The 15,126-nt window shown below is 39.1% G+C and overlaps 1 protein-coding gene across 1 annotated transcript; it reads left to right on the plus strand.

The window, feature by feature from the left end:
* The first annotated feature begins 4,028 nt into the window (after positions 1 to 4,028).
* birc7 (baculoviral IAP repeat containing 7) lies at positions 4,029 to 14,730 on the plus strand. The gene is given in 7 exon segments (NM_001329282.1): positions 4,029 to 4,605; positions 12,054 to 12,153; positions 12,858 to 12,939; positions 13,027 to 13,072; positions 13,402 to 13,614; positions 13,805 to 13,870; positions 14,154 to 14,730. Coding segments are annotated over 7 exon segments (1,194 nt in total). The 5' UTR covers positions 4,029 to 4,121; the 3' UTR covers positions 14,357 to 14,730.
* The last annotated feature ends 396 nt before the right edge of the window (positions 14,731 to 15,126 follow it).

The raw sequence follows: 15,126 nt of genomic DNA on the forward strand, positions 1-15,126 counted from the left end.
AGTTAGTGAATTACTGCCATCTGCTGGATTGGGGGTGTGGACCAGCTTTTGTGATGTCGGTGTTCTAGGTGAAAGTTACGGAGCCCCTAAGGGGATATGGTGGTGAAAAAAATATGAGATGGGAGGAGAATTTATATTTCTATGCTTTATGCTACCTGAGAAACGTTGCGTTCTCTCGCAAAACTTTGTGCCCCCCCATCGTTGAGTTCGTACAATCAGTACTTCCGGTTTAATTTCTCGCTCGCAGCATGGCAGTTGTTCAGACATAACACATTCACAGTGGAACGGTTCATAGAGTTTTATTTTGAGCTTGGAGTCAAGTATAAAGAAATAGAGTCAGTGGTTAGTGCATGGTTTTCACACTGTGATTAAGCCAGCCGCTCATCCTGAAATATTAATTAATTTAAAAGAATTCTGCAGGAAATGTAAATAAAAACTTTATTCTCTCAATTTCAACAAGTTGTTTCACAGTAACTGGTCTCATAAACAGAAAACACATTACTCTAATTAACAGTAACACGTTAACTAAATTCTGAAGATTAAAGTAAGATTTTTTTTAACTTATTGAATGTTATTAATTCATATTAACAGAATTAACTGACTAAATTCTAAAAAAAAAAAAAAAAACTCCTGTTAGTCTCACTCTCACCACAAACAAAAGCAACATTGAACATCAAACTGGTAATATATAATATAAACTTTTTTTATACATTAACTGGATATGAAATATACTACTCTACAAATATATTTTTCTGTGCAATAGACACTTTTTGACAACTCATCTTCATTTATATCTGTCAACGGTAAACCGGAGCTTTAATTCAGCTCTGCTAATGTGCTAGCTAAAGTTATTGTGATTTGACCTTTAAAACACAGAAAATGGTAGCAGGTAATAGACCAGAGAGAAAGTGAAGACTAACCCAAGGGTCAATACGCATCAAACTGGAGGTAATGGGGGATCAAAGGCACACGGATAGGCTGATGAAGAATAGGGAGAGCAGTGGCAGACAGTCAATGCTGGCGTTCACTTGTTCACTCCAATGTCCAGCAAAATCTGTGAAACAAGATCAATGAAACATGTAGAAAGTAATCCTCTGACATAAGATGCAAACATTCACAGTGACCAAAGAATATAATCCAAAATGGCGAATCAAATAAATTTACCGGAGAGCTGCGGCAGACAAACATGCCAGCGTACACTCAGCCAGAACTCACTGTCAGGGTGTGAATATGCACTTTCATTCAGTGCGTCGCCCGCGTTTAACGCCTGGGTGTGAACACAAAGAAAATGCCGAAAAACGGACCGGTGTGAACAGGCTTTTAATTTTATTTACAACATTTAATTGCAAATGTTAATGCAAAAAAACAAACAAAAAGTCACTTGAAAATTCAATCCACCCTGTACTATATTGAAAACACATTATTAGATGTTTTATTTTGTGAATTTAATTTAGGCTATTTTTGAAAATGTACACTCATTTAAACTCTAATGACTGCAACATACTCCAAAAAAGTTGGGACAGTCGACTGTTTACCACTGCGTAACATCACCTTTTCTTTTAATAACACTTATTAAGCGTTTGGGCACTGAAGACAGGAGTTGGTTAAGTTTAGCAAAGCAAAATTTTGCCCATTCATCAATTATGCATTTCTTCAGCTGCGCAACTGTACAGGGCCTTCATTGCGTTATTTTGCGCTTCATAATGCGCCATATATATTCTCAATCTGAGACAGGTCAGGACTACAGGCAGGTCATGCTAGTACCCACACTTTCTGTTTATGCAATCATGTGCTTATAATCCACAGAATGTGGTTTGGCGTTGTCCCAGTCTGGATGGCAGCATATGTTGCTCCAAAATGTGTACATATCTTTCTGCATTAATGATGCCCTTACAGATGTGCAAGTTACCCATGCCATGGACACTGACACACCCCCAACCATGACAGATGCTGGCTTTTGGACCTGATGCTGATAGCAGCTTGGATGGTTCTTTTCGTCTTTGGCCCAGAGAACATGGCTGTTTTGTCCAAAAACTATTGAAATGTTGACTCATCGGACCACAAAACACGATACCACTGTGCTACTGTCCATCTCAGATGTCGGTGGTGCTTCTGGACAGTGTTGATGTATGGCTTCTGCTATGCATAGTAAAGTCTTAACTTGCATCTGTGGATGCAGCAGCAAATGGTGTTGACAGACAAAGGTTTACCAAAGTATTCCCGAGCCCATGTCAGGATATCCATTACAGACTCATGCCAGATTTTAAGACAGTGATGTCTGAGGGATCTGAGATCATGCACATCCAGAAGTGGTTTTTGGACTTGCCATTTACGCACAGAGATTTTACCGGATTCCTTTAATCTTTTAATTATTATTGTGCACTGTAGAACGTGAAATGCCCAAAATCCTAGCAATTTGTTTTTGGGGAATGTTGTTCTCAAAGTGTGGGATTATTCGCTGGCGCATCTGTTGGCAGGTTGTGAGCCTCGAACCTTCCTTGCTCTTGAAGGACTAGGCCTTATTTGGAGGCTCCTTATATACTATGGTTAGACAATTGCCTCACCTGTTTCACATCATTTTCTTATTTGGGTGCATGGGCGGGCATGGGCAGCTGTGGCTCAGGTCATAGAGCAGGTTGTCCACTAATCGTAATTGCCGGTTTGATTCCCAGCCCATATGACTCCACATGTCGAAGTGTCTTTGGGCAAGTCACTGAACCCCAAGTTGCTCCTGATGGCAAGTTAGAGCCTTGCAGCTCTGCTACCATGAGTGTGTCTGTGTCTGTGTGTGTGTGTGAATGGGTGAATGAGACACAGTCTAAAGCTCTTCTTCAAAACTCTTCTTCTGTGATTACACTGGTTTTCAAAACAGCTTTCTGTGCTATAGCGCCACCTATCTTGCCCTTTTGTGCAACAGCAGTGTCTCCATCTAAAGCTCAAATCTAATTGGATGGCTTTGTCGCGACTTCTAGCACCCATATGAAAAGCTCCATAGGGATCTATTGTTTCGATTCAAGAGCATCATCGCATCAAACATTTGCGTCACTTAATTGCGCTCAGTGTGAAAGGACCTTTATACGCATTTAGAATCTAAATACGCACTCACCACCTAAAATATCCGCTATGGAGCCCAGTGTATTAAATTATTTTAGCAGTTGGGGCTTTGGCAAACACACTGAATTAACAAGGAAAGATTTTTTCCTTTTTACCATCCAGAAAAGATATATGGTTAATAAATTTTAACAACACAAATAAAAAAAATACTAACTCACCTCTCTGCCTTTGTGTTACTCAACAAAAATTCATGTAGCTACTCCAGCTTGCTACACTTCATTTTACAGTTGCAGGTCACAGGTGCATCACTCCACCGCTGTAAGTGGTCCACTGTCATTTTTGTGTCAATATTTTAGCTGTACTTGTACTATTATGGCTTATCATGTGTGGGAAAACTGATTAGCACCACGCTTCAATGGTATCACCATTTCATAGTAATAGTTCTAATTTTAAAATGGTGTCAACTTCTATGTATTTCCCAATATTTCCTTGGTATCACCTCTCCTCCTCCCCTACCCCTTTTTTCAACCTAACCTACAGATTTGATTTAAATGAAGATTGACAAAACAGACAAAACTCACAAGTAGCCAAGACCATAAATTACTTTAAGTTTAATTTTTGACAACCTATAAACTTCAATATAATGATAATGAGTCTTGATTGGTCATGTATCATGGGGTAAGAGCACAGGGTCAACAATGATATAGCGACCCTGGAGCAGAGAGGGTTAAGGGCCTTGCTCAAGGGCCCAACAGTGGCAGCTTGGCAGCGTCAGGGCTTGAACACCCGACCTTCCGATCCGTAACCCAGAGCCGGGCAGTGCTGGGGCTTGAACCCCCAACCAAAACCTGTCATGCCAGAGATGAAAGTTAGCTGTGTACAGAGGTTACAATATTTTTATTTATTTATTTATTTTTTAACACACCAGGGAGCGTGTACCATTGTGTGTGCTTTTCAGATCCACTCGACACGGGAAGCACTTTCTGACAGCGTTTCTAGAACCCTAACCAATAACACGGGTTACTGGGGGTTTCGGACTATATCTGGATTCCTCCTTTACAAGCTATATGCTTCGTACGGGAGAGTGTAATAGCGATGGAAACAGGATGCACAGCGAGGAGGAACGACTGAGCACTTTCCACAACTGGCCGCTAAACGCTTCAGATAGATCTGCTGAGCTAGCGCGCGCCAGTTTTTACTTCCTGGGACCAGGAGATATGGTGCGCTGCTTTCGCTGCGACAGGACACTGAGGCACTGGGCACACGACGACAGTCCGACTGGCGGGCACCGGCGCCACTTTCCCGCGTGCGAGTTCGAATCGAGGACGGACACGAGCAACGTTCGGCGCGTCCGCGCTTCGACGGATTCGGTGGATGGTCAGCTGTTGAGCCAGCTGCAGCGCCTGGCTGCGGGCGAACAGGTGGCAACCGGTCAAGCCGCTTATCCAGAGATGGAGCCCGAGGACACGCGCCTCACCACGTTCAGCAACTGGCCCACAAGCTCTTCCATCCAACCGGATACACTGGCGCGCGCTGGCTTCTTTTACACAGGTTCGGGTTTTACTCAAATTTTAACACTCGTTTTCTCTTCGGGTTAATAATGCTTAACACGAAACGCCCAACGACGGCAATTAGATATTGTTATGGGACATGAATTTACTGTATATTCAGGACATTTTGTCTTGAGAGTAAGGAGTGTCGTAAATGGAGAAAGATGGAGATTATTCCAAGGGCCCTGAGTAGGAAGGGAGCCCAAGACCACCATAGGGAAAGGAAATTGTCCTAGAGAATGAAATGTGTTCATTAGCTTGATATGGGGCTCAAATTCACAGGCACACATCTTTGGCTTTCACTGCCCCGAGCAAGAGACCATAGTCAAACACACATGGACTAGTTTAGCATTTGTCCCAGCACTACATTGGTTGATGACATGTGGGCCATTTTTTTGCCCTGATTCTAAGGGTCATGTTTGGTCACGTGTTGGCAATGTACATTTTCGCTCATTATTACAAGGTGATGTTTTTATATTTCTTTTCAGGACATGAGTTCCCTTTTGTGCACCTCTTGCTGCCGAAGTGACTAGAATGAACAAGAGCTTATTAGTGCTGCCACTGCTGCTGCTGTGTGTGTGTGCGTACGTGAGTGCGTGCGTGTGTGTGTGTGTGGTGAAACACTGCTACATCCCACATGTGTGCCTAGTGCACAACTAAAATCCCCAGCGTTCAATTAAAACACATTCATACACCTACATCGCAGCTAGACTCAAACACTGTAAGAGTTTTTGCATGTTCATTCCACAATGTAACACCCAGCATTTTGTTATGTAGGAGTTATAAAGTCTAACTCTGTGAAGGTCACAAAATATAGTTCTACAATATAGTGACACCTTCAGTTCATATCGCTTCATATTCCTGCAGTATTTCTACAGTGTCTAATTGAACAAAATGGACACTATGAGGATTAGTTTTTTCAAAACTGACAGTGTTATTTCAGCACTGTATGTATTATTTGGGTGTGAAATAGATTCTAAAATAAAATTAGAAACTTGTGTCTATGCAAAACCACCAGTGCACAAAAAAATCAAAAGAAAAAAGAAGAACTGCATCAATTTTGCAATTTAAGTTAGAACTTAGATATTCTGGAAACATATGTCTTGTGTGCTACGCATTCATCCTATGCCTAAATCTGCCATATTCGAGCTTTTCTATTTTTTTTCAGTCTCTGTTTCTGTGGTTTACCATCAGGGGCATAGGGCACATTTTAAAACTGAGGGTGGGGACAGCTGTTAATAAGTAACTCGACCCTACATCCACACCTCACCAATCTGGGGAGATAAACCTACACCCAGACACTAATTCTCACATGGATCATGTTTTATAATTCACCAAAGTACCAAACATAAGAATCTAACACACTTCAAGCAAACATGAACACATTTCTTCAGTGTCTACTTTTGTTTTGAAAAACAGCATGTGTAATTTTTAGATATTGTTTAAGAAGTTTTCATATAGTTTTCATAGCTACAGCTTAGAGTCAGAAAAACGTAGATAGGCTATGTCGATATCAGTATTTAATTAAAAACAATATATTAAATAATGAACAAGCTTTTGTGTTTCAAAATGACTAGCAACCTGAATTACATTTTATTTTGTCAAAATTACTACTATACTTGAATATATATTTTCAACTATTCTATAATTTTACACTTTGACCAGTAGACAGCGAGCTAGTATTCTGATATCAATTCTGATATCCATGCAGCAGACATCCATGTGACAAATTTTATTTCAAGAGTGAAAAACCAGTCTCCCAAACAGATGTTTTAGCCTAAATAAATGAAATAGATCCAGTAATAGGCATTGATTACTTTGTTTGTTTGAAGGAAAGATGTAATGAATCCCCTCATTAACCAAAATCAACATCGCACCCCAAACATCCCCTTTAGAGCCCCTGAAAATGACATGGATAGAGATATGGATTTCGATTATATGATCAAAGATTTCAGCAGGCCAGGAAGAAGTGCATCTAAAGCCCCATTCACACCTGGCATTTACATGTGTCATGGGTGATCTGGTATATAATGGATGGGGTCCAATGTGTCTCGGAGATGCATTGAGATTGAGACACCGTTGGAGGTGGTGTGGGACGTACATGACCACATCACATCTGTAGTGTGAACACAAAAGCGTTTTGATGCATCCCAGACAGCATCGAAGGACCGCCTAATGGACAGCGGCATTGCCCTAGCCAGAAAATAAACAATCATATGTAATCACACTGAACGGTAGTGTTCTCCACTGCTAGGCTAATGGACAAAGGTGATACTATAATAGCAGATACGAAAGCAACTGATTTTGCTTTGCTTTGTTGATAGCTTCTTTCATTGTCTCATCTCCCATTCATTTAACATCTACATTTATGGCATTATCCAGAGCATGCTTTAATATCTCTATCAATAAGTACATCCTGATTCTGTTTCACTAGGTCACAGTCTAAGAGTACTAAAAACTTTGCAGGGTAGGTAATATAAAAAACATAAAGACAACACAAATTTTTTTAAAATAAAGTGCAATTTAAGTACTCTGTGAAGAGGTAGGTCTTTATTCATCGTTTGAAGTGACTCAGCTATTTGGACATCAAAGTTCATTCCACCACCTAGGGTCCAGGACAGAGAAAAGCCTTGATGTGTGCCTTCCTTGCATGCCATCCCTGAGAGATGGTGGGATCAGTCAAGCTGTACTAGAGGATCAGAGAGAGTGTGGTGCAGTGGGGGGTGTGATACAGTATTAGACAGGTGTTTTAAATTTTTTGGATGATAGGTGTATGTGCCCTTCTTTTCAAGGTGGGACGGGGCTAGATGTAGGAATGTATATAACATCAGTGGATATATATATATATATATATATATATATATATATATATATATATATATAAAAGCTCTGAGCAAAGACCGCACTTCAACCATGAGCCATACTTCTTGGTTGGGTGTTGCGGTGTTCTTGACAGTAATATCTTCTATACACTTACTAATGTAACCCATGATAGATTATGTGTACTCCTCCATGGCGGTGGTGCTGTTATAGGGTTCAGTCCATCTCAAGTGGTCTAAAAATTATAAAGTTGGTCGCTTGTCCATTTTTAATTTTTCTAAAAAAATTTTGACTGATTACCTCTACGTGATGGCATTGCAAAACCACCAGTTTTATTTTTAAATTTTACTTGTTTTAACTACAACAACCATCTTTGTGTCATGGCACACAACAGATATTGGTTATACAGTGGTTTACGGAAACCTTGAATCAGGATGATCCCAACTTAGTGGAGAAGTCTTGTAATGACAGCTACAAGACGCTTCCTGTATGACGAAATTAATCGACCGGAGTATTCAGGTTTGATTTTGGCCCATTCTTCTAAACATATTGTCTTTAGATCTTGTTCAGTTGGATTCAAGTCAGGTGATTGACTGGGCCATTCTAACACCTTGATTTTTTTTTTTCTCTGAAACCAACTGAATTTCATTTGCTGTATGTTTTGGATCATTGTCCTGCTGGAAGGTCCACCCACGTCTCATCTTCATCATCCTGGTGGATGGCAGCAGATTTTTCTCAGGAATCTCCTGGTAAAGGGCTCCATTCATCGTTCCTTCAATTATATGAAGTCTGCCAGTACCATGTGATGAAAAACAGCCCCACACCATGATGCTTCCACCTCCAAACTTCACTGTTGGCATAGTGTTTTTAGGGTGATGTGCAGTGCCTATTGTTTTTTCTGTGACGATGGCATCCGCTGCCTCCAAGTTTTTCTGGAGCTTCTTCTGACTCCCTGCTCAGAAATCTTGCGAGGTGCTCCTGTGCGTGGCCGGTTGATGACAGAGTGACGTTGCTTCCACTTGTGCAAAATGGCCCCAGTGGTGCTTACTGGATGATTCAGAAGTTTTGAAATATGTCTGCATCCGATTCCATCAAAATGTTTTGCAACAATAAGGTTCCAGAGGTCTTGGGAGAACTCTTTGCTTTTACCCATCATGAGATATTTCTTGTGTGACACTTTGGTACCGAAAAGCCTTTTTATATACCATCAATTTACTAACCCAGATATTAATTTGCACAGATAGGAGGTATAATTACTTATGGATTTCAGCTGGTTCCTTGCATTATCTGGTGAAAATTTCATGTGAATATCCTCATTGGAAATATATTTACTGAAAAAACCTGTTGACACGTTCAAGACTTTCAGCTCTTTGCAATGAACAAATCAAAGAAAAGCAACTGAAATAGTTCAACACAACTAATGCTTCAAGTGGTTTCCCCAAATTCAACTGAAAATGCAACTTATAATGAGAATAATTTCAAAATTATTCATCTTCTTCATGACAAGCATCTTTAATACTTAGTAGTTACAGATGCATAGCTCCTGGCAGCATTCCTGAAGAATCTTAACCCATTCTTAATGAACAGTGGCCTCCAGCTCAGTAACAGTCTTGGGTTTGTGTGCTGCAACCGCCTTCTTCAAATCCCACCAGAGACTTTCTGTGTGGTTCAAGTCAGGTGAATGTGATGGCCTTGTAGAATCTTCCAGGTCTTTTTCTGCAATCAAGCCTTGGTGGAGGTATTTGAGGTATGCTTGGGATCATTGTCCTGTTGGAAGGTCCAATGACATACAACCTTCAGCTTAGTCACAGACAGCATGACATTTTCCCCTAGTATTTCCTGATACTTCAATGAATCCATCTTGCCTTCCACACGCTGCAGGTTTCCAGTGCCAGAGGATGCAAAGCAGCCCCAGAGCATCACAGAGCCACCACCATGCTTGACTGTGGACAGTGTTCTTTCTTCATTCTTCTATCTCCATACATACTGCTGATCCATCATGCCGAAAAGTTTTGTTTCATCGCTCCACAGAACAGAATCCCAAAACTTCTGTGGCTTATTTATATGATTTTGAGCCAACTTTTCTTGTCCTTTTGGGTCAGTAGTGGTGTACCTCTTGGAGTTCTGGCATGGAAATAGTCTGCGTTTGGTACACACCTTACCGTGCTCACTGAAACCTCAGTGCCTGTTGCCACCTAGTCTTGCTGCGGGTCTTTTGCAGTCATTTGAGGGTTTTTCACAACCTGCCTTCTCAGAAATCTGGTTGCAGCCGTTGATAGCTTCCTTTTTCTGCCCCGTCCAGGTATTTAATGTATTTTCTGCCCCTAGCTAGTATTTCATGTGTTCCAGCTCAAGCACACCTGGTACAACTAAAGAAGCCCTTGATTAGCTGCATCAGGTGTGCTTGAGACAACACCTGTTTTGTCATGTGACATGTAGTGCAGTGCAGTGGCTGATGGGAACTGGAGTCCAGAGTTTCCTGATACATGACATATACACACACACACAAATTTATATATATGCCCACACGTTTATATTATATTATATATATATATATATATATATATATATATATATATATATATATATATATAAATTTTGCACATTTGTTTTCCTTAGACTTAGAACTTAAGTCCAAATGTAATGCTCAAGATTGCTCACAGTTCCACTTTTAGGGTCAAATTATAATAGGAAGTGTTCAAGTCTCAGTCTTAATTTTTTTAGGGGGTACCTAAGTAAGTACAGTGTGCATGCAGAACATTTCAGGTTTGAGACTTCTCTTTTTTAGTCGAGTGTGAGAGTGCAATTTTAAAAAATTTCCCTCACTTTTGCGTTGTAAATATTTAGTGGGGGACCAAATACAAACCTGAAATTTTCACAGAAATAAGTCCTCTATAATAAAATTCTGCTGAAAAATTTTGAGTTTGAAGTTGAAGGTAAACTCTGCAGGACAATGGACCTCGAGGGCCAGATTTGTAGAACCAGCCTGATCTATCATGTTGGTACAGGGGTACAGTTGTTATGCGTGAATATATAGTGCACAGGTGGGTGTTTTACAAATGAACAGTGTCATAAACAGAGCTATGTTGTTTCTTTTGTGATTAAAGCAGTAAATAACTTCGGAGCTGTAGTCACTTACTGCTTTTACCACAGGTGAAAAAACACCATAGCTCTTTTTTTTAACTCAAGAAAATTAGAAAAATTAAAAAAGTTCAGGCAATCAAATTTGCAATTATTTGACCACTTGAGATGGAATGACCCATAAGCATTTTAGCATATTATTGTAACTTTTGGCCAGTAGGTGGTGCTGGCACATAATATGTTGCATAGCCTCAGGTCATGGTAGTGATTGAACAAAATTTTTAAGAGGAGTAGTTTTTGACCAAAATTTAAATAAGTGGAAATTGACGTCATAGGGTGCATTGAACACATCTTGACCCAGGGAATCCAAGGATGCATGGCTTTTAAATTTTGGACACAGAGTTAAAAAGTTATGACCATAAAGGTACATCCAGATTAGGCCCAAATTTGATCCCATGTATTGGCAGCACTTGGCCCAAATTTGGTGAGAATGTTCCTTAGACTCTCCCCAATCAGTGTGCCAAATTTCACAACCAGAAGGTTCTATGGGCTGCCATAGACACCCTAGCCAGAAGAAGTGTTTGACCCCTAATAATAGGAAAATGTAGAATAACTATAGGGTGCCTACACACCCTAATAATAATGATAATAGTAATAATAATAATAATGAGAATATATATTTGAACAAATAAAGACAAAAAGCTAAACCAACATTAAAATTTAGTACTTTGAGTAGTTTTTGAGTTTGTATGTCAAATATAGTATTCCCCTTATACCACAGCGATTTGTCAACAATTGCAATTTTTAATTTATTAATGAATGACCCATTGCACTTTTTAAATGTTCATAGTTCCATTTAATGTTATGGAATGGCCACAAGACTTTAGTCTTCAGGACATAGACATACACTTTCTGGTTTCTCTGTAACATGACAAGCAGCTGTTTTTTTTACTTCAAGTGAGAGGAAAAAAAGAGGCTGGTGAGGAAATGACTGTAAAGAGCTGCTATAAAGTAAGTGATAAGAGGTTCAGTAAACTTACTGACAGTAAACTTTTTTACAAAGCAATGAATACTTCCATAAATGCTAGAAAAACATCTAACAAAAAACCACCATATCAATTATTATATGCTTTTCTTTGTGATATAATAACACTTTTTAAATCTGTTTATTATTAGTTTTAGATTAAGTGGAGCATCCGGCATACAAGTCCCTGTAAATGGGCTGTTATAGGAGTGATAATGTATTAGAACGAGCACTTTAATATAACCAATCATTTACAGTCACAAATATTCAGATCTGTGGTGCTACTGAAAATTAACCAACACATTCAGTTTCAGGAATTTAACTGTGTTGTAGTATAATTATTTTAATCACTCAATCTCTGCTAAAAGAAAAATTATTTGACTATAATTTGGGTGTGACATCATAGCTCACACCATATGTATGCTGCTTAAAATTCCAGTGCCCCAGTGTAAAATGCCTTTGCCCATATATTATATGGTAATGCTATCACCACACTAATTTCTTATCATTGACATTTCATTTAGGTCATAGTGATAACGTGAAGTGTTTCTTCTGCAATGGTAGTTTGAGGAACTGGGAGCCTGGAGATGATCCATGGCAGGAACATGCCAAGTGGTTTCCACGGTAAAAGATTTTTCCACATGATACATGCACAAATAGATAAATACTTATACAAAGCTAAATGAAAAAGCACTGTGTTATATGGGCTGTTGACTCTGACATTACTAATTCATTGATTCACAACAGTTGATTCACACAGACTGTATGTGAGAACATAATTCTTACTAGTAAAATAGTGGCTGCAAGAAGTAGACTGAATACTAAACTAATTGTTCAAAAATGTTCAAAGCAACAGCCTTGAACTGAAATGGACTTTTAAATAGATTATACTAGATTTGGCACTAGCCTGCCAATCACATTTCCATTTGTGACACTTTTAAATACTGAAAACATTGTTATAGGTTTTTATTTATCATTTTAATATCTACAGTTGATTGTTTTCATTTCAGAAATAATTGTTTAAATTCTGTTGTGAAGTGTACTTTATTAAAATTAGTTACTTGGTCCTAAGTGGTCACTGTCGTTCTTTTTCTATAAGGTTATATTATCTTGAAGAGCTGTATTTTCACCAAAATGACTTTGGTTGCTAACTTGCAAAATAGGCTATTTTATGCAGACTCATGACAACAACTCCTTTTCAGTTCCCATCTGTAATGCTATAAAATGTGGAAAGGTTCAAGGGGGTGAATATTTATGCAAGGCACTATACGTTCTATCTATCTTTTTTATTCCTTTCATTATTTCTTTCTTTCTCTATTGTACATTAGATGTGAGTATTTGATGCAGTCAAGAGGACAAGAGTACATCAACCATGTACAGCAGTCATCCTTCAACACATTTGAGCTGGCAGTGTGTATCTATCATTCTGTAAAGCTTGCTAATGAACTACTTGTAAGTTCAAGTTATCTTGGAAACTAATGACAACTCTGTTTACAGAGTGAAGCCCAGAATTCAACTCCAAGAAATATTACCACTGGACATGGTAAGCAAAAACAAGGAAAGAAGGATGGTCTAATCTGGCTTCCCTAAAGCAGTGTAGTGTTAAAATAATCCTATGCCATCTTGGTTTCAAAGTAGAAGTCCAAGTAACTGAAATCACGTACTAAGGGCTACATGATTATAGCATTCTATTGTATCAATATCAGTGTATTCAATGTGTGTCAATTTAACTGTCATTATAAGTATATTCTTTTCAGTTAAGTATAACCACCTATTAAAAAAAACATAGCTCTGTGTTTTCTTGAGCACAGGACTTAGAGAGACTAATACACTGTGACACACTCATTTGTGTTCTCCCCATGCAATGTTAAGATGTGCTGAGTGGGCAGAGTGCACCAGCAGCAGCCATGTTCTCACCGGTGGTGCAGGCGGTGCTGCAGATGGGTTTTGAGCAAGCGCCAGTTGAGAGGCTGGTTCAGTCTCACTTCCTGCTGACCGGCCACCATTACACTTCTGTCTCTGACCTGGTGGCTGACGTCCTGCAGGCTGAAGAGGAGGGGAGGCAGGGTAGTGATAACAACACAGGTGCTGAGAGCATTTGCTGCTTTTCAAAAGATAGGCATAAAATTAATGGAGAGATTCATATCTATGCGTATGTATAGCAGTTGCACCTGCAATTTAGTGCATGCCATAAATAATGCTAACTAAGAAGAAAAAGATATACACATTACATTATGTGCTGGATCCTTCTCAAATGTGAGATTTGTTTTTTTAGAGCCTGTGGTGAGACAGAGCAGCAGTGCCAATGGAATGAAACTGCAGACCTCACTTGGGGAGAAAGGTCTAAATGAAAGCTGTTTCACTTTTACTGTGCTTGTGGACATGATTATATTCATGAAAACAGTTTAAAGTCTTATTTCCACATATGATATTATGACATACTGTATGTTATAAGGAGTGACCTTATTCTCTTGCTACTGAAATTCACATGAATTGTTTATAAGAAAAGGCTAATCAAACAACACTTTAATAAGTGTAGTTCTGATCTCAGTTGACTTGCAGCATCCTGACATGACTGAGAGTGTGTGTGTGTGTGTGTGTGTGTGTGTGTGTGTATTTTGCAGTTTTGGTGACCCTGAGTGCTGAGGAACAATTGAAGCAACTCCAGGAGGAACGAACCTGCAAAGTATGTATGGACAAACTGGTGTCCATGGTGTTTATCCCCTGCGGTCACCTGGTTGTGTGTTCTGATTGTGCGGCCAGCCTACAACACTGCCCCATCTGTAGAGCAGTGATACGTGGCAGCATGCGTGCCTTCATGTCCTGAGGACTACTACACACACTTGCACAACTGAGAAACAATGCTGAAAAAGCTCCTATAAAAAAACTAGTTATCTTTGAAGTAGTTAAAAGTATTTAAATCTATCATTTAGACCACAGGCTCCCGACCCCTGTCCTGGACATTTTAGTGTTTTCCTGTTCCCAAAACACCTGATTCAACTAGTCAGATAATTACCAGCACTTTCTGAAGTGGGTGTGTTATAGCAAGAAAAATACTAAAATCTGCCCAAAAGGGGGCACTCCAGGATCAAGATTGGGAACCTGTGAAGTAGACAACAAAATGTTGACACTTTGAAATTAAATGGAATCAAACTGAAGCTGTTTTCTTATTTATTTACACAAAAAATAAAAAAATAAACCCAATTAATGTGTACCTTACTGACCCAAATGGGATAGCATATTTAATGACCAATGGACTTACGTTGCTTTCTGAAGTTTAGCCTAATACAGTATATTAATAATAGAAAAAAAATTCACATGAATAATTCCGCACAATTGGTGTGGTAAATACATAGCTAAGGCTAAAGGTGTGGTTTTTCAGTTTCTCAGGAAAATATGTACAACTTTGCAAACCTTAGAAGCTGTAGGAAAGGGAAAAGTACTGCACAGTCAAGTCCATAAGTATTTGGACATTGACAAAGTTATTGTTTTTTTTTAGCTGTCTACCACAGTATATTGATGACATTAACAATGAATATGATTGCAGATTTCAGATTTAATCTGAGGGTATTTGCATCCGAATTGGGTGGAGTGTAA

This window comes from Ictalurus punctatus, chromosome 15, assembly GCF_001660625.3.
Source record: "Ictalurus punctatus breed USDA103 chromosome 15, Coco_2.0, whole genome shotgun sequence".
Classification (NCBI taxonomy): Eukaryota; Metazoa; Chordata; class Actinopteri; order Siluriformes; family Ictaluridae; genus Ictalurus; species Ictalurus punctatus.